Genomic DNA, 21,245 nt, shown 5'->3' with positions numbered 1-21,245 from the left:
CGGGACTCAGTTTGTGGTGAAGACCTATCCTGTCGATTTAAGTGGCTAGAGTGTTAAATGTGTTTCTCACAAACCACGGAAGTCCTGATTAACCACTAAAAGTCATAATAAGAGAAATCGAGATTAACCAACAGAAAACATAACTAACCAACATGAATCATGGTTAACCAACAGAACTCTTGACTTTCTAATCTGATTACATCTCAAACCGGTGGATCTTCTACTAACTTCTGAGAAATCCAGCTGCTCACTTTATTAAGTACACCCAGTATCATCTTCAGCGAATGCATGACTGTGGAGGAATATTTTATGGAATTAAGTTTTAATACATTCAGGACTCTTACTTGGATTCTGCTTAGAGCTGAGGATATCATCATTCACTCACTCATTCATTTAACAGCTATTTATTAACTCTCTACCGTGTGTCAAGTCCTGTCCCACTACTGAGGATATTCAGCTAATATGCACCAATACGGTTTTATTAGGTGTTGAAATACTGAAATACTTCCCTACCATCTGTCAAATAACCATTGCATCCAGTCTTTTGATCCTCTCTACCCAAGTCCACTGTCTTGCTTCCAGGGAAGACATTTTAAACACTGCTTCAAGGGGCGCCTGGATGGCTCAGTGGTTGAGCGTCTGCTTTTGGCTCAGGGCATGATCCTGGGGTTCCCGGGATCAAGTCCCACATTGGGCTTCTCACAGGGAGCCTGTTTCTCCCAATGCTTATGTCTCTGCCTCTCTCCCTGTGTCTCGAATGAATGAACGAATGGATACATACATACATACATACATACATACTGCTTTGAGGCCATGTGGGAGCCCAACAACATGCCCATTTTAGTTCCAAGAAAGTTGGTCTCCACGTCCCTGCCTCTTATCTGTCAGGGTATCAGCAAGGAGAATGTCACACTGGGTGGTAGTACTGTTACATCCAGTTGTGGATATCTATGATGCCCATTTGGCTCCCCGAAGCTGTGACTGCTGGCCACAGGCAGGCATTCCTCCCTGTCACCCATGTATCCTCTAAAGTGAATGGTACTATTGTTTACTATTTTTAATATTATACTTGAATTGGAATAATATAGAAAGATAAGCAAAATACCAAGGTCGCCTAGGAAAGGAAGCATTTATGTGGGATTGGATTAGTCAGAGAAGGCTTCCTGGATGAGGTGACATACATCTTGAAGACAGAATTTTTCTGAGTTTATGGGGAAAAGTATGTTTCAGGAAAGAAGAAATAAAATTGGGGGGGCACCTGGGTGGCTCAATCTGTTTAGCGTCAAACTCTTGATTTCTCCTCAGGTCATGATCTCAGGGTTGTGTGATCTGGCCCCGTGTCCAGCACATGCTGAACATGGAGCCTGCTTAAGATTCTCTTTTTCCCTCTCTCTCTCCCTCTGCCCCTCCCCTAGCCCCTCCCTTCCCTCCCACCCCCCAAAAAAGAGAATAAAATTGTGATCTCAGTTACCCTAGACTAATCCTCTGCAAATTGCAGTATTTGCCTGTATAGGCAGAGGACCAACACGTTCTTCCTTAGTCTTCAAACACCACCTCTTCCTTGGCCAATTTCTGTGCTCCCAGAAACTCCTTCATCCTCACTTGTGAGGTGTCCCACCTTGTCACTCTCTGGTATGATAATGTACTTGGAATCCCAGAAATGTACAGCTGGAAAGGATCTGGGAAATCAGCTCCCCAACCCCTCACTGAGGAGGTAAGAGAGCTTTGCCTCCTTGAGCTGACTTGCCCAAGGCTGCACAGTGGTAATGAGGCTGCAGTCCAGCCTTTCCTGGACTTCTTTCCTGGGCTCTGCCTCTACTGCTTCCTACCTCTTCTGTCTCTCTGTACCTGCTCCCACCCCACAACCCTCACCCTGGGACTGCTCCTTCAAGTGGGACCAAATCCTTCCTTTTATATGCTCAGCTTTTCAGTGTTTTCTCCTCTAGATGTGTCTCTATCCATCCACTTGCTTCAAGGACTGTCACCCATTGAATTCAGCACTTCTAAGCCCATTTTTTTTACGTATGACAGGTTTTGGGTTGCAGTTTTGTTTCTCAAAGCATGAGGCTTCCAATTTTAGGTGGCACAGATTTGTGGCTTTATACTTCAGTGAACCACATAATGAGACACATTTTCTCTGAATTCCTCAAAGAGAAAGTCTCAGTCAGGGCTGATCTAACACTTGCTTAGCTCCCTTTTCAGTAAGAAGTGACACGGTCTGGGTGTTAAGCCCTTAGCAGATCCAAGATCCAGTGAGAGTGAGATAATATCTGATTATCATTTTGTTTGACTTTCATTTTATTTGTGTTACATTTGCCTTTTAATATTGACAGTAGGTATTGGTTTTCAAATGAAGCCAGAGGTTAAAGGTCTCCATTTTAAGGAATGTTAAAAATAAAAGGAAGAGGCAACCTAAGTAAAAATATTAAGTAGATGGAACTTAGGGGGCATGTGGCTACCATTTCCCATACAGGCACACACTAGATCCTCAAAGTGGTGGTCTGCAAGGAAATAAAGTTTAAATAATAACATCTACTGGGGAGGAGGATTTATAGAATGCAAACCTATCTTTGGCCTCAGAGGGTTTTTCTGTTTAACCCAGTCAATGTATTAAAATACCTCCCAGCATATATGTTAGTCAGCAGGTATTCTACTATGGTAGAAATGATTTGCTGAAACTTAAACCGTCTCCTGATATCTAGCCAAAAATCTGATTTGGGAAACCAAGAAGTCCTATTTAGTTTCTGCCGACATGGTTACTGAACCAGGCTGAGCGGATAACTAATGACACAGAAAGTTCCTTAATTCTCTCTTCTTCAGGGCACCTGGGTGGCTCAGCAGTTGAGCATCTGCCTTTGGCTCAGGTCATGATCCCAGGGTCCTGGGATCGAGTCCTGGATTGGGTTCCCCATAGGGAACCTGTTTCTCCTTCTACCTATGTCTTTGCCTCTCTCTGTGTCTCTCATGAATAAAATCTTCCTTCATTTGAGTATCAGGAGATTGTATTTCTCCCCCTCTTGGTCACTCACTAAGAATTTGCTGAACTGAGTATTTGGTTTTTAATAAACGGAGCAGGTCACCTTTGCCCATACCTCACTTGCTTCACACATGCAGAAAAGACTGGGTCTTCCATCGTGTCAGTGTTTCTTGGCAGGAGAGCAGTGCAGTTTCTGTAAATTGAGTTTGTACATCTGGCAACCAAAAGCGTCCCGTAGGTATATTTTTTGCATGCAAAGATATGTTTGAGGTGACCACTCTGCACAGATTCTATTAGAGGTTCGGAGCATTGGTAACTTGTTATTTTAGATTTGGAGCATATTTGTAGCTCCAGAGGTACCAAAATAAGCAGTGTTTTCTTGGAAAATGTGTGTGTCTGGGATGTGACAGGAGTTGCAAACTTAAACAAGATTTTCAGGCATTTACAGTTGAACCATACCAGTAAAAATATGTTTATTTAGACATTAGAATCCTAGGGTGCCCACGTAAATATCCTAAACAATGTGTGTTACATGAGCTTCCTTTGTTAATGCACTTTAACTTTAAATGTTTTTAGTTCTGGCTCCTGGAGTGCTAATGTACTACAGGGAAAGTTGAACTCAGATGGTGAGTCTTATGTGCTGTTTAGCACATTCAGTGGTGTGTTTCTTACATCCAAGAGAATTGTTGCTAGTGTCGGTAAAAGTCACATCACAGTGGAGAAGGTAAAACTCCCTACTCTTAATACTCATAGCAACATAGATGTTTTTGTTGGGCAATTAGGAGACAGAAAAGACAGCAGGTATGCCCTTCACTCACTGTTCATTCATCTGTGTAGTAACAAGCATCCCTTGATTATCCATTGTCTGCAAAACCATGTGGGAGAATGAGGAGAACAAAGAGGACAAAGTGGCCACCATGTGCTCATGAGCCTATAATCTGCTTTATCCCATCGGTGTTTCACAAAAATCGGGATAAATTGCTTCTCTTGCCAAAATATAATTTTCAAAAGTTGAGAAGTAACAACGCACTCAAATATTCAGTAAGCATGTAGTCGAAGATTCATTGAACTTGAGAATGAGAAGTAAGATGACAGAGCTGGTTCAGAGAGGGATTGGAGCAAAATATCGAGGTGGCTGGAATAAGACTGCAGAGGTAGATACAGAACTGGTTAATGTCCTACAAGGCAACCAAGCCATGCTCTTTGGTTATATTTCAGCCAGACAGAAATCTTTGCACTTATCCTTAACAAATAGATTTGTAATTTACCAGCCTTCTACAGTCTTTAAAAGAGTCTGTGTCCAATCAATGGCAAATAGTAAGTCAAACAAAGTTACATTTCCCAAGAGTGTCAGATGACTCTTAGGTAAGCTTGTCAAAAAGCCAATGCTGCAGGACAGTGCTGCCCCACAGAACTTTCTGCCATGATGAAAATCTTCTATATATGTGCTGTCTAGTGGGGTAGCCACTAGCTGTATATGGCCAGTGCAACTGAGTAATCGAATTTTAAATTTTACTTCATTGTTAAAAATTTTGATTTAAATATCTGCATGTGATTAGGGGCTGCCGTATTGGACAGTGGCCGCTCGTTTGTGCCATTAAATGGGCAGTCCTTTTTATGCCTTGCTTCCAATCTTGGATAATACTTTTTTTTAAAACACTCTGTAAATTAAATCACATTTTAAAATACTGTAACAAGCTAAATATGTGGGGAAAAAATTGGAAGAGACTTTCTCGAGCAGACCTAATTCTTCCACAAATCTTATCATTTCTTTTACAAATGGGATGCTTCTCGTATCCAGTTTCTTGAGAGTGGGCTCACCTGAAATTGTTCTCTCTCCCCTCTCTCTTTTTAAAAAAAATTGTTCTAGCTGCTTATGAAGCTAAGCCTGTTTGGAGGGAACCCAGCTCCGCATTATGTTTTCTGAGTGAATCAGCTTCGTGTTCATTTTCCTTCAGCAAGATGATAACGGTCATGTGTAGTTTTGATTAAAAGGGGCTTTCTGATTTGAAACAAAGGGAGAGCTGACTATTAATATCTCACAAGGATTTTTAAGGCTTAAATAAGTGAACTTTTCTACTGCCATCACTTCATTACTCAGACCAAGCAATCAATGCATTGATAAGGCTGGTTTTGATTTCTCATGAAACTTGGTAGTTTTACTTAGTTTTCTCATCTTCTCACTTGCTTGCAGGGGTTTTTCCGCAGAAGTATTCAGAAGAACATGATTTACACTTGTCACCGAGATAAGAACTGTGTTATTAATAAAGTCACCAGGAATCGATGCCAGTACTGTCGACTCCAGAAGTGCTTTGAAGTGGGAATGTCCAAAGAATGTAAGTGGAGTCTCAAAAACTTTTTTTCTGTCTTTGCCTTATCTATAAATATGATTTGCTCAGCTTCCAAAATCAAGTTGTGGAGGGCACATTATGTGGAATTCAGACATGACACTGAAGATATATTGCCAAAGCTAAGTGTAAACAGAGGTAGTAGGACAACAGAATACCTGTGGGGATTTTCAGATAAAACTTGAGTGGCTGTTGGGGAAAAGACAGGAGCTGTGTGTTGTGGCTGGCAGATTTGTATTCCTGAGCAGTACTCGCTCACTGTATGTTTCACAGCCATTGGTAGCTCAAACATACCACAAAGTCACTTAGAGACTCCATTTCCCTATCCTGACAATGGGAACAAAAAGTATTGCCTGTATCGATGAGAACAAGATGAGGAGCTCCAGTAGCACAATTGATTAGTGCGTGGTACTTATACAAGAACAAGATGAGATGATAGGTGTGAATATTAACAGTAGTAATAATTAGCCCTTTTTCAGACAGAAGGGGGCATAAAACTTCTGTTGTGGAAGAAATACTTAGAAACTTGGTGCATTGGCAATTTTCCAAACTTGATTTAGCTTTTTTTTCCCTCCCAGCCACCCCCTCCTCCAAATAATTACACATTTTTTTTTAATGCAAAAGAGAACATTTTAGTAAATAATTAGTGGTCTGTAAACCTCGGATAATGGGGACTTGAAATATATATCATTTAATACAGATAGTATATACACTACAAAAAAATTGCACTACTTATATTTCTCTCTTTGGTGCTTTCAGTTAGGACAAGAAAGTGACTGGCAAATGGCTTGACTAAGGCAGGCCTAAGGAAGACATAGGGTTGTGTGCCAGGTGAAGTGCTTCACGTGGTTGCTGCTTCTCCATTCATCCCATTACTTGGGGATTTGGTGAAGGAAGACTGTTAGTGAGGTCCTGGGCTAGTGGTATGAGGGGACGCTGGAGATGCATGAGACATGGCCCCTCCCCTCTAAGAATATGGGACAAAAAGCCAGGTACTGGGGTGCCTGGATGGCTCAGTCGGTTTAGCATCCGACTTTTGATTTCGGCTCAGGTCGTGATCTCAGGGTTGTGAGATGGAGCCCTGCATTAGGCTCTGTGCTCAGCAAGGAGTCTACTTGAGATTCTTTCACTCTCTCCGTCTGCCCCTCCTTGGGTTTCTATACTTGAGGAGAAACAGCAGGATTGGGAATAATTCAGTTGACTCAAGCCGAGCATCCTTTTCTGTGTTCCAGCCTGTCATGTTACTGGTTCATGGTGTGAATCTGTAATCTAGGCCAGTCCAATGAGAATGAAACTCAGGCTTATGATCCACAAAAGAGTAAAAGATAAATTCAACTTCATCAAAATAGGAAATGTCTGCTCTACTACAAAATGAATGAAAAGACAAGGCACACAGTAGGAGAAAGTATTTACAAATTGCACATCTGACTCAGGACTTGTATCTAGAATATACTAACCTCTGAAAACTCAAGAAGAAAGCAAATAACCCAATTTAAAAAAAAAAAAAAAACAAGCCTTAGTGCCCTTCAAAAATGCCAAGAGTACATGGCAAAGGCAGACTGAAAGACTGTTCCAGATTAAAAGAGACATGCCAGTTACATGCAGTGCATAATCCAGTCTTGATCCTGGGGTCAGAGGGAAAATAACTATAAAGGACATAATTGGAACAGTGAGTGAAATCGGAATATGGACTATAGATTATAGCATTGTAATATACTGTTGTATATTATTACATACTAAGAATTGTGAATTAGATGAAGCGTGTAAAGGGGTTCTTTGTACTATTCTTGTAACTTTTGAGCAAATTTGAAATTTTATCCTAATAAAATTACCCAAACAGAACAAAAGACTCATGCTTAGGATATTGAGACAATTCCTGATGCATGTGAACAGGGAAACAAGTAGCCCGAAGTGCCCCTAATAGCTAGCTTCCCACTCCAAGGGAAGTCACCTCTAGGACAAAGCAGACACTATGGATGGAAGGGTGGAAGAATAGATAAATAGGGCCCTGAATGTCATTCTTGAATTGCTAAACCAACCGACCCTAAAACCTCTGCCTCCAGCTAATTTTGTTATATTTGCCAAGAGATGCTCATTAAAGCAATTGAGGTTGGAGCTTGATCATATTTAGGGTCCTGATGAACAAAAATGGACTGGGTCATTGGACAGGCAAGCATCCTACCATTTCTCCTAGGAGGGTCTTTTTTCTTCTAGAAAGTTCTATCTGTGGATGTTGGGTCAACTGACCACAGTTCAGCCAGTTGTCTTCGATCCCTCCAAACTTTAGAGCTATTAAATTACTTAAAATCAATGAATGTGAAGATATAGAGCTAATATTTACTTAGCTCAGGCCCCCAACGCCACCATTGAAGAGAACAGCGTGACATTCCCCTGAAATAACTGGATTTTTTATATGTCTAAGTGAGACTCGCAGAGCAATCCCCTGACACTCCATTTTTGGTCTGACATTCTGTAGACATGGATGTCACACTGCAGTTCTGTGGGAGAATTTTAGTCTAGGCTGAAATTATAAATGAGTAAGCCAGATGTGGACTCGGGGTAAATCAGTACTTTTGCATTTATTTTGTGTGGGCTGGAGACCCATTTCCTGCTTACATTACTTAAAACCCATATCCTGCTGCTCTGTAAAAACTGGCAGCTTGGTTGCCAATTAAAAAAAAAATAATGTTTACACCCACAGGAAAACTCTAGTTTCAACCCTCAAGGAACTTATCACCTTAATTAGATTTAAAAATATAGAAATGAGAAGAAAATGGGATCATTATGCCCAAGTATACAAAAATAAATATATTTTCCTTAGAAGGGAATTGAAGGGGAAGGAATAAACACTTGGAATATAGAGACTGAGGGTCTAATAGGGTATTTTTTTAAGGTGAAACCCAAAGAAGCAGGAAACTATGAGAATCAACCAATTATACCACGGTATTCACAACTGAAACGAATCCAGGCATAATAGAGACTCATAGAATGTTAGAACTGAAAAAAGATCTTCGAGATTGATTTTCACTCACCTCTCTCACTTGACACACAAGCACACTGGGACCCAGAAAGATGAAACGGTTTTCCCAGCAATCACCAACTGGCTAAAGACAGAAGCAAGATTACCGTTCAGGTCTTGCCTTTTCTCTCCATGCTTTCTCTGCAGTATCAAGATCAGCAAGATTTGCATTCAGGTGCCTATGTGGGTCATAAGGATTCATTAGTATGCATCAGAATTTTTGGATGCAAGTGAACTCTGAGAACTCAGCTCAAACTTGGCATAAGCTTTAAACATCAGTGCAGGTAACTGGACAGTCCAGAGTAACACACCTGCGTGCATGGGCTTGCGTTCCTTTTCAGGGGGGCATGTCTCACCTTTCTGTCCCACAGCTGTTTTTTACTGTGTTGGTTTGGTTTCCAGGAAGATTTTATAAATGGCTAAGTGTAAAGATACCACCAACCACTGTGGCTGAGAGTCTACCTGACAAAAAGAGAATCTTGGATCCCCATCATCCCATTGGTGTCAGGGAACTGGTTCTCATTGGCTTAACTGGAGTTACACGCCCCTTATAACTACCTGGCCTCGGGGAGGCTGGGGGTGTTAGACCACTGTGATTGGCTAGATCTGGATCATGTGCTAGTCCCTGGAGCCAGGGGATGGAGTTTGACCCCACCTGAGCCAGGGGGCCCGGAGTGTCATGTCCCGGAGGACAGCATTCCTAGGTAGGGAATCAGAAAGACAGAAGGTAGAAATGCTCCATGTTCACAAAGCCCTGTCAGTCCCCATGGTGCTCTTGCTTATTCTTCATGCTGTAGAAGGAAAGGAAGACACCTAAGAATCCTAGGATAGTAGTAGCTGACATAGGCTCCGTGTTTTCTATATGCCAGGCACTGCTTAACTATTTTTAATACTTTATCCCATTCGATCCTAACAATAACCCTATGAGACAGATCAGTTATAAACCCTTTCTTCCCCTTTTTTTGGGGCAGATGTGGAAGCTTAGGTACAAAGAGGTTGATTAATTTAGGGTAACACAATTAGTAAGGGCAGTGTGGGGATTTGGATCCCAGTAGTAATATACACTATATGCCATAAAGAGCAGCTTTTAAAACTCTGACTTCCCTTCTTGACGCTATTGCAAGTGGTTAATTAAACAGTACTCGCACTGCTTATTGTATATGAGAGATGTACCCCCTAGAAAATCATGTGTAAATTTAATTTTTATAGCTCAAATTTGGTTTAAAATGTATAAGGGGATTACCTCGTAAAAGAAATCCTTTAGTGTGGCGGATCAGAAAAGCATGATTATTTCTTCACATTTCTGTTCTGTAAATGCTGGTGGGTATACCGTGTATTTTCCAAGGGCTTTGTAAAACTAGGGGAGCCTTTTTGCAGAGGAATAGCTATTTGTCAAAGCATGGGATTTGAAAGCGGTAGCAGCAAGTGAAAAAAATCGATTTTCAGCAGCATTCTAAAAGTGGTACAAAAATTTATGAAGAACTTAGGGAGGAGGCAAAGGAAGCAAAGTGACTCAAAGTTGAGTGATGAGCTTCTGCTGGTGGGGTGGGAGGCTTGAAACGATGTCAGCAAAGGAAAGTATGTGGCCCTAAAATAAGAAATAAAAAAGAGAATAAAGGAAGACATAAAATTTGGGATTGTGAAAGACATGTCAGGACAAGCTTATGATACAGATAAACCACTAATTGTCCATGATGGAGAAAGAGAAGATTTAAAACGATGCCACTTAGAGACCGTAGGAGTACATAAAGCCTGACCATGTGCATTTGGGTCTGTTACAGAAGTCCAAATGAATAGTTCAAATCCATAAGCCAGGGATTGGCAAACTTTCTTAAAAGGGTCAAATAGCAAGTATTTTTGGTCTTGTGGGCTGTGTGATCTCTGTTCTGTCACCATATCCCAGAAGGAGCCAAGAAAGTACATACACAAAGACTGTGTTCCAATAAAACTTTATTTACAAAAACAAGCGGAGGGCTAGGTTTGGCTCAAGGCCATACTTTGCCTACTTCTGCGGTAGGAGGCTCACCCAGTGGTCAGATAGGCCACTTAAGGCTGCTCTGTGATGTCATGCTCGGCTCACCTCCCACTGCCGCCTGTTCCCTCCTACCAAGAGACATCCCAGCTTCCAGCCACACTGGGCCATGCTGACCCATGAACCTTGCAACTCCATGTTCTGTAGGGGCTGTGCCCTGGAATTGAGTTTCTGCCTCCTTCTTCTTCAGATGAGCCCCAGCAACTGGCAGAAAAGTCAGTTGCTCTGGGAAGCCCCCATGAACCCCAGCCCTGCACTCTACTTAATTTGTTCTTCGTTATATTCCTCTAGCACTTCGAATATCCCTCCATGAACTGTAGACTTCTTACAGTGTGATTATTCACACACCGGTGAGGCTCCCTGGCTCAATTATGAATTCCTACAGGTTAAGGCAAAAGCGTCATGTCCTCCTCACCTTTGTAGCTCTGAGGTTAGCAGATGCTTTGCCCAGTGATGTTGGATTGGTCACAGGGTTAACAGTAGCTATTTATTTTATTTAAAGTGTAAGCCGGCTCTGCCCCTAATGAGGGACTTGAAATCATGACCCTGAGATCAGGAGTCGAATGCTCCACAAACTGAGCCAGATGGGTGCCCCCGAAAGTGGCTGTTTTTAAAAGGCAACCAAATCCGACATCTCCCCAGCTTTACTTCTGATAAGTTGTCAGATGCAAAAAACTATTCTGGTTATGCTTGGTATTCATCTCTCAGACATTCACTTACCTGCTGCGAGCCCAGGAACAAGGTGTGTTTTCTTTCAATGTAATGGGAACAGTAATATTGGCAGGACAGCCTGAGCATGATGTGAAAACTGATGCTTTTAATCCTGTTTAGCCAACAGTGTTTCTCCAATCAGCTTCCTCTTGCCCAGTTCTCTCCCCTCTGGAGGACCCGAGATCTTCTAGTGGATTTTCTCTCGAAAATGGTTGAGCTGAGTGGGCATCTTGTACAACTGTGTGTGACAAAATCCCACAAAGGGGGAGAGGCTAACATGGACAAGTGGTGGGATTTGGGACTCACTGAGCCAGTTCCAGGCCATCAGTTTGCTTGCTGACAAGAAGGGGGATCCAAGGATGGGCTAGACCCTGGGGTCAGGAGGCCAATAGGAAAATGAAAGATAAAAAGGAGATCAGAATCAAAACTCATGTACCATGATAAAGGGGAAGTAGTGGACTCTGGATGCCTCTGACATTTGACCAGATTCCCTGGGCTTCTGGCCTTCCAGATGGGATGCCCTCACCTCACGTCTGTGACAGAAACATTGGAGATTACTGTGCCTGCCACCCTCCATGCTATTTCTTTTCTTTCTGAAAACCATTGGCCACTGGTTCACAAAGGAACATCTTCATATTGCCTTTGAGCTTATGTTTATGTGGGCCATGCTTTTGAGTGGTGGGCCAGAGTTGTCTTGGATTTTGTTGGAGAATGCTGCTTAGCTTATTTTCACAGCATCCCCCCCATGACAGTTGCGTAAGTCTATCTGTAGAATAAAGCAATTGAATAATCTCAATTTAGGAACCCCCTACTCATTGACACCTTCTTATTTAGGGCATATTGAGCTTAAAAACTTTTTAGGGTCACCTGGGTGGCTCAGTGACTGACCACCTGCCTTCGGCTCAGGTGGTGTTCCTGGGGTCCTGGGATTGAGTTCCACATCGGGCTCCCTGCAAGGAGCCTGCTTCTCCCTCTTCCTATGTTCCTGCCTGTCTCTCTGTGTGTGTCTCTCATGAATAAATACATAAAATCTTTTAAAAATAAAAGCAAAAAATAGCTTTTTATAAAGTCTCCAAATTCTGATTTATGCTTTGGACATGAACGCCCTCATGGGTCGATTGGGTAGAAGGAAAGTGCTTTGCATGGATGCCTTGATACCTCCACGAGAGGCTTCTGTTGTTCTGTGTTTTCCCTTTACTGTTAAACTTACATTAAAACAAACCTTTTGGATTAAAGGCACTTAACCTCAGTTAAAATCACCTCTGTTGATGCACAAATTCTACCTATGTGCTCATTGGTTCTATGGATGGATTTTACTGGCTTTAGAATGAGGAAATTCACATTGTAGGTTGCCCTGTGTACTTGGGAAATTACATAAAAATCATCATCAGGCATTTAATGTCTTTCTAATTTTAGTTTATTTCTGCCTTTGTCCCCATATTGCATCCCAGCCTGTTACTGTGTTCCCAGGGTTCGGTGGGATCGTTTTGTTCTGCTCAACAGAGTTAGCATTAACCCTGCACCTCTCTTTTTTGCCCCGCCACACACAAGTTCCTCAAAGAGCCCCCCAAAAGTCAATGAAAGGCTGGAAACTTTATATTTTTGTATCTAAAAATGTCACGGAAGCTGGAAAGTAAAAATCTGCTGTCCCTTTCCACTTGCCAAATGTTAATGTTTTCCTGCATCTGTTCGGGAGATTAAAAAAAACCCAATTCCGTTTGGGCACTGGCAGCCCGGTGATGTCAATGCCACTGTGGGACTTCAGGCCCATTAACACTCAGACTGCAGAGGAAGTATTAAAATTCCTTCAGCTTTACTAACACATTTCTCCCTGCAGCCTGTCTCCTAGAATAAGGGACGCTTGGCACATTCTCACCTCAGAAAAAGGAGAAATTTCCATGACACGATAGGACAGAGCAGAGCAAAGGAACAGAGGGCTTCAAAGTGAGCCTGAGCTGGGTTCAAATCCGACCTTGCCCTCTGGCTGCCTGTGATTTTGTTTCGAGTGGAAGGAGCTAATGTTGGCCAGTAGATCAGCCTTGCTGGATTGTTTTGTGCCTCGGACCTCATGAGGGTGATGCCTTTAGCACCCTGATTGGCACCCAGTAGCTGCTAAATAATGATAGCTGTTCTCTCGGGTTCTTCCTCTGGTTGGTGACATGGGCTCCATCCTTTGCTCGCCTCAATTCTCCCACAGCTGCTTTTTATATAAATAACTGCACAGCCCGGCTCCTCCTTCAGGAGAAAAGTGAAAGGCAGAGGCTCTACCGGGTTTGAATTGTTTATAACACCACAGTGTAGACCTATAGCCCCAAATATTATGTCACAGCCTTAAAAATAAAGCTTGCAGGCTTCATTTCTAAAAGAAATATCTGCCTTCCTCGGCTGCTGTAAACTGGGGGGCAGATGGCTCATTTGCCCGGAGATGCTGGGACATGTGTAATCAGAGAATGGGATGGGATCCTGGTATCATGGAACCCAACTCCATGGGGAAAACCGAACTGGGGTATTAGAGAGGACTCCTGGGCCCCTCCCAGCATCAGTCAGCTCAGGGTGAGGCCATTGGGGTGTCCTGGGCAACATCCACTTGGCACCTGCTCACCAAGGAGGCTAAGTCTTTTTCACTCCCCACTTCCTCCTTTGTTTATCCTTATGGTACCTCCCATCTCTCCCCAGCTTTTATTTGGGACTCTGAGGCCCACTTCTCCAAGTCCATCTCCCTCCTCCCAACCAAATCTTACCCTGTCCTGTTCCCTGGTGCTGCTCTAGCAGTCAGTCATGTGGCAGGAAGGCTGCAGAGGACATGGGTGGTAATATGGCAGTCAGTGGTCACCAAGTGCTTTACCAGCAGCAGAGTCTCCCAAGACTTCGAGTCATCCTACGTGGCAGGTGGATCAGGAATAGTACTTGGATCCCAGGGGTCCCGACATCCAGAGAGGCCAAGCGACCTGCCTGCCGGCACGCTGCCAGCCCTAAGCCCTGGGTCCTCATTCTAGTTTCTGTGAGCTTTTCAACTACTCTTTGCTTCTCTAAAGACATGGGTCTTGTGTGAATTTAATGCTACACAGTTTCAGTATCTTCACCCATTTTTGCTCCCTAATCACATCTTCTACGGTGTATGATTTAATGTCAAATATGTACAAGTTCAGTATGGTTTTTTTCCCAGAATAAGTTCTGCACAAAGCCTATGAAATCTAAATTGGGGGAGTCCTAAACTTAGCAAGCAACAATCTCAACTCAGAGCGTGATAACGTCATTCCCTTTTCAATATTCATTCAGTCTTTATATTGCTAATGAGAAGATATCAGTTTGACGCCAGTCCATCCTTAATTAATACCTCTTAAACCTTGGCTACTCCCTCTTTTTTACAGAGGGCGGGCAGGCAACTGGACCTAGTTAGGACTAAGTTCTATTCATTTCAGAGATGTGCAAACTTTCTGATGTGGCCAGACAGCACTTATTTTAAGCCTCACAGGCCATTCAGTGTCTGTTGCAACTGCTTGACCCTCCTGTTGCAGCATGAACGCTTCATGAGAGAGCGTGGCTTTATTCCAGTAAAACTTTATTGAGGCAGTCAACCTGAGAACCCCATTTATTTTTTTACTCTTCACTCCTATTGATGTCCAACAATACTGCTTTTACCTTTATAGTAGTAATATAAAATTCAGTAAATTTTATTTAAGCCAAAAAAAGAGAATCAATTTTGGGACACTTGGGTGGCTCAGTGGCTGAGCGTCTGCCTTTGGCTCAGATTGTGATCCTGGGATCCTGGGATCCTGGGACGGAATCCCATGTCCCCACAGGGACCCTGCTTCTCCCTCTGCCCATGTCTCTGCCTCTCTCTGCGTGTCTCTTGTGAATAAATAAAATATTTTTTAAGAAATCAATTTAGATAGAAATCCTAAGAGTATAGGGGCCTGTGTGTGAAAGATCATGAAGGGAGTACAGAAAGCACAGAAGTTGGTTTTATGTTAGTTGGTCAGGTGCCCCTATATCTTGGCAAGATTAGAGGAGATTCCGGAGGAACCTCAGCCCCTTCCAGAGCCTGTGTAGTGCTTCAGTTGTTGGTCAGCAGCTCACTGACCTGCCTTTGGTTTACTCAGGCCTCTGAGCTGAGAACAGTTTGAGGATTGACAGCTAGGTCTTACTTTTCTGGGATCCTCTAGGTTTGGTCTATCTCCTCTCCTCTCCTGATGTAACAGAGGGTCAGTAAAGGGGTGGATCTGTCTTGGTGGGGTTTCAAGGATCAGGTGTACCTGGTGGAGGGAATATGAGGAACAGGGGAGATTTCAAGTTGCATCTCTCACTCCCCCTTCCTCAGAGCAGCAGGGTAGTGTTGTGGCTTAAAGCACAGACTTGAGGGACAGTCTAGATTCTGATCCCAGCCCACCACTCATGTTGCTCTGTGTGATCTCCGATAGGTTACTTAGCATCTCTGTGCCGCTGGTTTCTTGTCTGTGGCACCAAGATGATAATAGTACCTCATGGACTGCCTGGGTGGCCTAGCCAGTTAAGTATTTGCCTTGGGCTCAGGGTCATGGTCCCCGTGTCCTGGGGAGCAGTGGCGGGGGCGGGGAGGGGCGGGTCCCTTCTCAGCGGGGAGTCTCCTTCTCCCTCTCCTTCTGCACCTGCCCTGTTTGCACTCTCTCTCAAATAAAATAAATAACATCTTTAAAAAAAAAATAGTGCCTACATCATATGGCTATTGTAAAGAGTAAATGGATTAATTTATGGGAGGAACTAAAGACATTTCTTAGCTAAGTGTTAGCTCTTGTTACTCTTCACCCTGCTATGCTAATGATCCATTCTGGCCTCCAGAAATCAGCCTGTTTGATCATCAGTGTAGTCTTTAGTGACTATACGGAACAGCTGATGCTCCTTATGGTCCAGTGGTCCATTTACTCAAAACAAAAGGTACTCTTAAATTTTTTTTTTTAAACATTTTTTTAATTTATTTATGATAGGCACACAGTGAGAGAGAGAGAGGCAGAGACACAGGCAGAGGGAGAAGCAGGCTCCATGCACCGGGAGCCCGATGTGGGATTCGATCCCGGGTCTCCAGGATCGCGCCCTGGGCCAAAGGCAGGCGCCAAACCGCTGCGCCACCCAGGGATCCCCGGTACTCTTAAATTTGACATGTATCCTTGGGGCTCAGACCTAACACCCACAAAGCAAAATGTCATCACTGAGCCAAATAATCCCATGCTGGGATTCATGGCCCTTCATCACTTACAGAATCCATTCCAAGTATATCAGCATGGGCAGGGCCCTGCACAGCTGGCTCAGCCTGCCCCAGCCTGCCCAGGACACTGACCTTCTGTCATGTTCCCCCAAATGACCCCCACCCCACCCCGAACTAGTCACTGCTGACTACTCAGCATGCCTGTCGTGTGAGGCAGTCTCAGGGTGTGTGTGCTGCTCTTTCTGCCTGTGATGCCCATCCCCAGCTTGCCCTCCCACTCATCTTCCTTTTCCTTTTCAAGCCACCTTTTTCCTAAGTATGCACCCACATTTCTCTAATAAGAGGTGTGGGTCACCCTCACCTCTCAGCAGTGTGACATATTCCAGTGTAACACCTCTATTGGGTGACTTTGAAAGTCAGACTTGCTTTGGAGTCCAGGAGGGAGGTAGGAGTGTGTGTGTGTGTGTGTGTGTGTGTGTGTGTGTGTAAAAGAAAGAAAACATACACAGGTTTTCTCTACACTCTGTGAGCATTTTGAAGGCAGGCACAGAGTCTCCTTCCTATCTGAATCCTCAACTGAAAGCCCAGTGCCTTGTACCTAATAGATATTTCTTTTCTTTATTTTTTTTTAACATTTTATTTATTCATGAGAGAAACAGAGAAGCAGAGACAGAGGCAGAGGGAGAAGCAGCCTCCCTGGGGGAGCCTGATACGGGACTTGATCCCAGGACCCCGGGATCACACTGTGAGCCAAAGGCAGATACTCAACCACTGAACCACCCGGATGCCCCCTGATAGATATTTCTGGAATGAACTGGAGGTAAAGAGCAATTGAGGAGTAGAAATCTGAATTTGGGAACTTTCATCTGATCTTTCCAAGAGTTCGAGATTTAGATCCAGTCCCACTGACATAATGAGCTTGTTTTTCTCTTTTCCCCTGTGCGTCCTTCCCGAAACTTGCACCATACGATTTCTAGCATATAATCCCTTGCATGACAAGGAGTCTCACCGTTGGCTGGTTCGTGGTGGACACAGCCAGATGGAGCTTGTAAATCGGTCCTGACGGGGAAGATTTGCTCGCTCTCAAAACCGTACACACATGCACACCATAGTTCATCGAATCTATAATTTGTTAAGGCGCACTGTTATTTTACGTGCCACTGAGAGCAAAACAGCAGCAATTAAACGAGGACACGCCAAAGATTGTGAGACAGGTGGCAATTTCAGAGACGGAGAGAGGGAGAAACCAGATACCAGCGCCCTAAGAAAAGGCGGCATCTCACATTCTGGGCTGGAAATATTCTATGTTTCCATCTTGAGCTATTTTTCATTCTGCTTTAAATAGACATTGATAAAACCTCCGTGCCCAAAGACAATCCCCAGCACAGAGTTGAGTGAATAAATATGCAAGTGCTTCTGGAATAGCTGGCAGAGAGCCCTTTGTTTGGAAACAAATGTCTCCGTGAAAATAGCAACCCGAAATGTCCCCGCGGTCCCTGTGTTCCGGGGCGATGAACGTGGCCCTTTAAGTACCTTGTCCCAGTGACAGCGGTCTCCGGAGGTGGCTGCCGAAATTGCTCAATAAATCCGTGCATAGGGTACGCTCTGCATTTGCTCTTCCTGGAGTGGCATTGAGCACTTAAACCACTTTCTTCTCCCCCTGCCATCGAAAAATATTAACTCTCACAGTTAGGTTATTTCTCTCATCTGTCTCCCCTTAAAGCCAGCAAACAAAGACTTGAGCAATTATCCGATGAACTAGACTAATGGAGACAGGTGTCTTTTTAGCACCAGGGCCGAGGAGCACCAACACCCCGTTTCCTCACGAGAAAGAATGTTTTTGTCCCAACTTTGCACTTGATCGTTCTAGCACTTCATCTCAGTGACGTGAAATACCTACACGACTTCCAAAAATTTCTGATTGCCTTCCTTTCAGAATAATTTTAGGACAGAAATGTTCCTTTTGGGTGTTGGAGAATGCAAGTCCCCCGTTTTTCTCGTCTTTTTAGGGGGGCAGGGTGTTTTATGACATTACGTGGTCAGGCTTATAAAGCAGTGTCTTGGTTCAGCAACGTTGGTTAAATCTGTTTTAAAATAGCACGAAGGAATTCCACTGGCATTTCAAAAGGGACCTGCTTAGGATCCGGTCATATGATATGGCTCTTCCAAAAGGAAAGATGAAAGTTGCGTCTAGTAAACTCTGTCAACTCAGGGGATTTAATGAGGACAGGAAGGGAATCCAGTGCAAAATGTAATGAGTGAAGGATTCCCACTTCGTGTCCTAGAAGTGTCGGGACAACGCTTGAGCAATTTTAGACTAAATGGAAACTTGGCTGAGGTGCCCTTGGACTCTGAGCTCTCAGAAATGTGAAAATATGCAGGCTCAGAATGTACTCCTCCCTCCACCGCCCCCCCCCCCCCCCCCCAGTGGATGTGGCCCAGTGAGTTATTTCTGGAAGAGAGACATCAGGACTTCCTCCTGCCTCCTGGGGCCGAGCAAATCTTAGAGATGGCTTTCCCCACATTCCCCATGATGATGATGGGATCCAGGTCTACAGAATGCAAAGCCCCATTTCGTTTTTTAAAAATAATGCCTTTTACGTAGCTCTGTGTTCCTGAATAACAGAATTATGTCCATGAAATTAAAATGTGGTGCTTTACTCCACCCGAAAGTCTGACGTTAAAAGGACTGGCAATACCAAGTGTTGGCGAGATGTGAAGTGACTGGAACTCTCGAATGTGGCTGGTGGAAGTATAAATCAAGCCAGAGTTTGGTGCTATCTCCTAAAGCTAAACATGAATGTGGCTCAGTAATTCTAGTCCTGGGAACATCTTCAAAAGAAATGAGTGCATAGGCCCACCAAAAGATAGATACAAGAATGTCCACAGCAGCTTATTCACAATAGCCAAGGACAGCAGCATGGATGAATCTCATAGACATAATGTTGAATAAAAGAGAGCATTCTTTATAATTCTATTCCCATATAAAGGAACAAAACTAATCAGTTTGATAGAAGTGAGTGTGGTGGTCACTCTTGGGACTTGAAAGGGACACCTAGAAGCCTTGTGGCGTATTGGGCATTCTAATCCTTAACTGGTGTGTACTTAACTGTGTCTAATGTCTTAACCTCAGTCAAAACGAAAAAAGAAAGATGGAAATGTGGAGTGTTGGAGAGCACCATGCCATCCTGTGCATAAAGAAACTGTGTTATCACAGACGAGAAGTGTAACATCCTTTCGATAAGAAAACCTCCCTCCCTTTCAACACATTAAATTATCTCCTGAAAATGTATTGACCTTTCTGCCTTTGCCTTTTCTTCTCATTTGGGACCTTTCTCACTTGCAGCTTTGAATGCATAAGGAGCACCAGAGAGGGGATGTTATCCCTGATTTACTCTGAGCTCTCCGAGGATGGTTATGTAATACCTGTAATCCCATCAACGCACCTAAAGAGCTTCTCCCTTTGGTGCCATGCACTGCAAATTAATAGCCCATGGATCCATTTACAGCTTGTTGTGTTTTGGAAAACTGTTTCAGCCATCAAATAATAAAACGGCTTTTAAAAAAAATGAGAGTTGTTATTTTTAAATGTTAAATTAGCAGTAGTGTCAGTAATTCCTCTCAAATATATAGTATGACCAAAATTGATTTATGAGCCTGTGTAGATTCTAGTTTTTTTTTTTAAAGATTTTATTTATTTATTTACGAAAGACACAGAGACAGAGAGACAGAGAGAGGCAGAGACACAGGCAGAGGGAGAAGCAGGCTCCATGCAAGGAGCCTGATGCGGGACTCCATCCCAGACTCCAGGATCATGCCCTGGGCTGAAGGCAGTGCTAAACCACTTAGCCACCCAAGGATCCCCAGGATTCTAGTTTAATAATTAGCCAACCCTCCCTGTTTTCCCAGAATGCAAAAAAAAAATCAAAATGAGAAGGTCTTCTCATTTTGATTCATTCATTACAGGCAAATGGGACTTTATTTAGTAAGTGACCAAATTGAGACTGGTTTAGAAAAGTTAACAAGAAGGTTTGACTGACAGAATTTTCTTTTCATTAATTTTTTCCTTTTTTTTTTCTTTTTTTTTTCAGCCATCAGAGTCATTTCTCCGTGAGGTTGTTCACATTCAAAGAAAGGGTTCTGGATTTCCAGAACATCTATCTTAGTTTCCTTGTCCTTTTCGGTATTTTAAAAAAAGTATTTAGTATATACTGACAGCAGAGAAGAAGGCACTGAAAATTGCAGTCCTTTCCTAATGCCCATTGGCAGTTGAACAATTAATTCAGCATCAGAAATTTAGACACAAAAACAGGTTTTGTGGGATAGTATATTAGAGTTAATTTAGGATATAGACTATGACTTTAAACATATCAAAACTAACAGAAGCAGCATTTCTGTAAATTTATAAATATAAACTCCAGCCCTTTTTAGAGAGATATATTTATCTCTCAGTGCCATCTTTGAAGAATTCAAAAGAATTTAAAAAAATATTGTTCTGGGCCTCTGGGTGACTCATTTGGTTAGGTGTCTGACTCTTGGTTTGGCTCAGGTTGTAATCTAATGGGTTGTGGATCAAGCCCCACATCCGGCTCTGCCCTCAGCAGTGTGTCTGCTTAAAAAGATTCTCTCCCTTTCTCTCTATCCCTCCCCCCACTTGCGCATGCTTTCTTGCTCTCACTTTCTCTCTCTCTCTCTCTCTCTCTCAAATCAATATATAAAAAATGTTTCTGAAAAAAAAAAACTTTTTAAACAGATTACAACTCAGCAATAAGACAACCCATTTAAAAGATGGGCAGGCAGGGGATCCCTGGGTGGCTCAGTGGTTTAGCGCCCCTTCAGCAAAGGGTGTGATTCTGGAGACCCGGGATCGAGTCCACATCAGGCTCCCTGCATGGAGCCTGCTTCTCCCTCTGCCTGTGTCTCTGCCTCTCTCTCTCTCTCTGTATCTCTCATGAATAAATAAATAAAATCTTAAA

The 21,245-nt window shown here is 43.2% G+C and overlaps 1 protein-coding gene across 5 annotated transcripts in view; it reads left to right on the top strand.

Moving 5' to 3' along the window:
* Positions 1 to 21,245, top strand: part of RARB (retinoic acid receptor beta) — a 510,890-nt gene that overhangs the window by 404,199 nt on the left and 85,446 nt on the right. For all 5 annotated transcript variants that reach the window (XM_038570687.1, XM_038570691.1, XM_038570688.1 and 2 more), the window contains one exon: positions 5,172 to 5,313. In XM_038570687.1, the coding sequence (XP_038426615.1) occupies positions 5,172 to 5,313 (142 nt within the window). The remainder of the gene's footprint in view (positions 1 to 5,171; positions 5,314 to 21,245) is intronic.

The sequence above is a fragment of the Canis lupus genome, chromosome 23 (genome assembly GCF_011100685.1).
Source record: "Canis lupus familiaris isolate Mischka breed German Shepherd chromosome 23, alternate assembly UU_Cfam_GSD_1.0, whole genome shotgun sequence".
NCBI lineage: Eukaryota > Metazoa > Chordata > Mammalia > Carnivora > Canidae > Canis > Canis lupus.
This window is presented reverse-complemented; position numbering and strand designations above follow the sequence as displayed.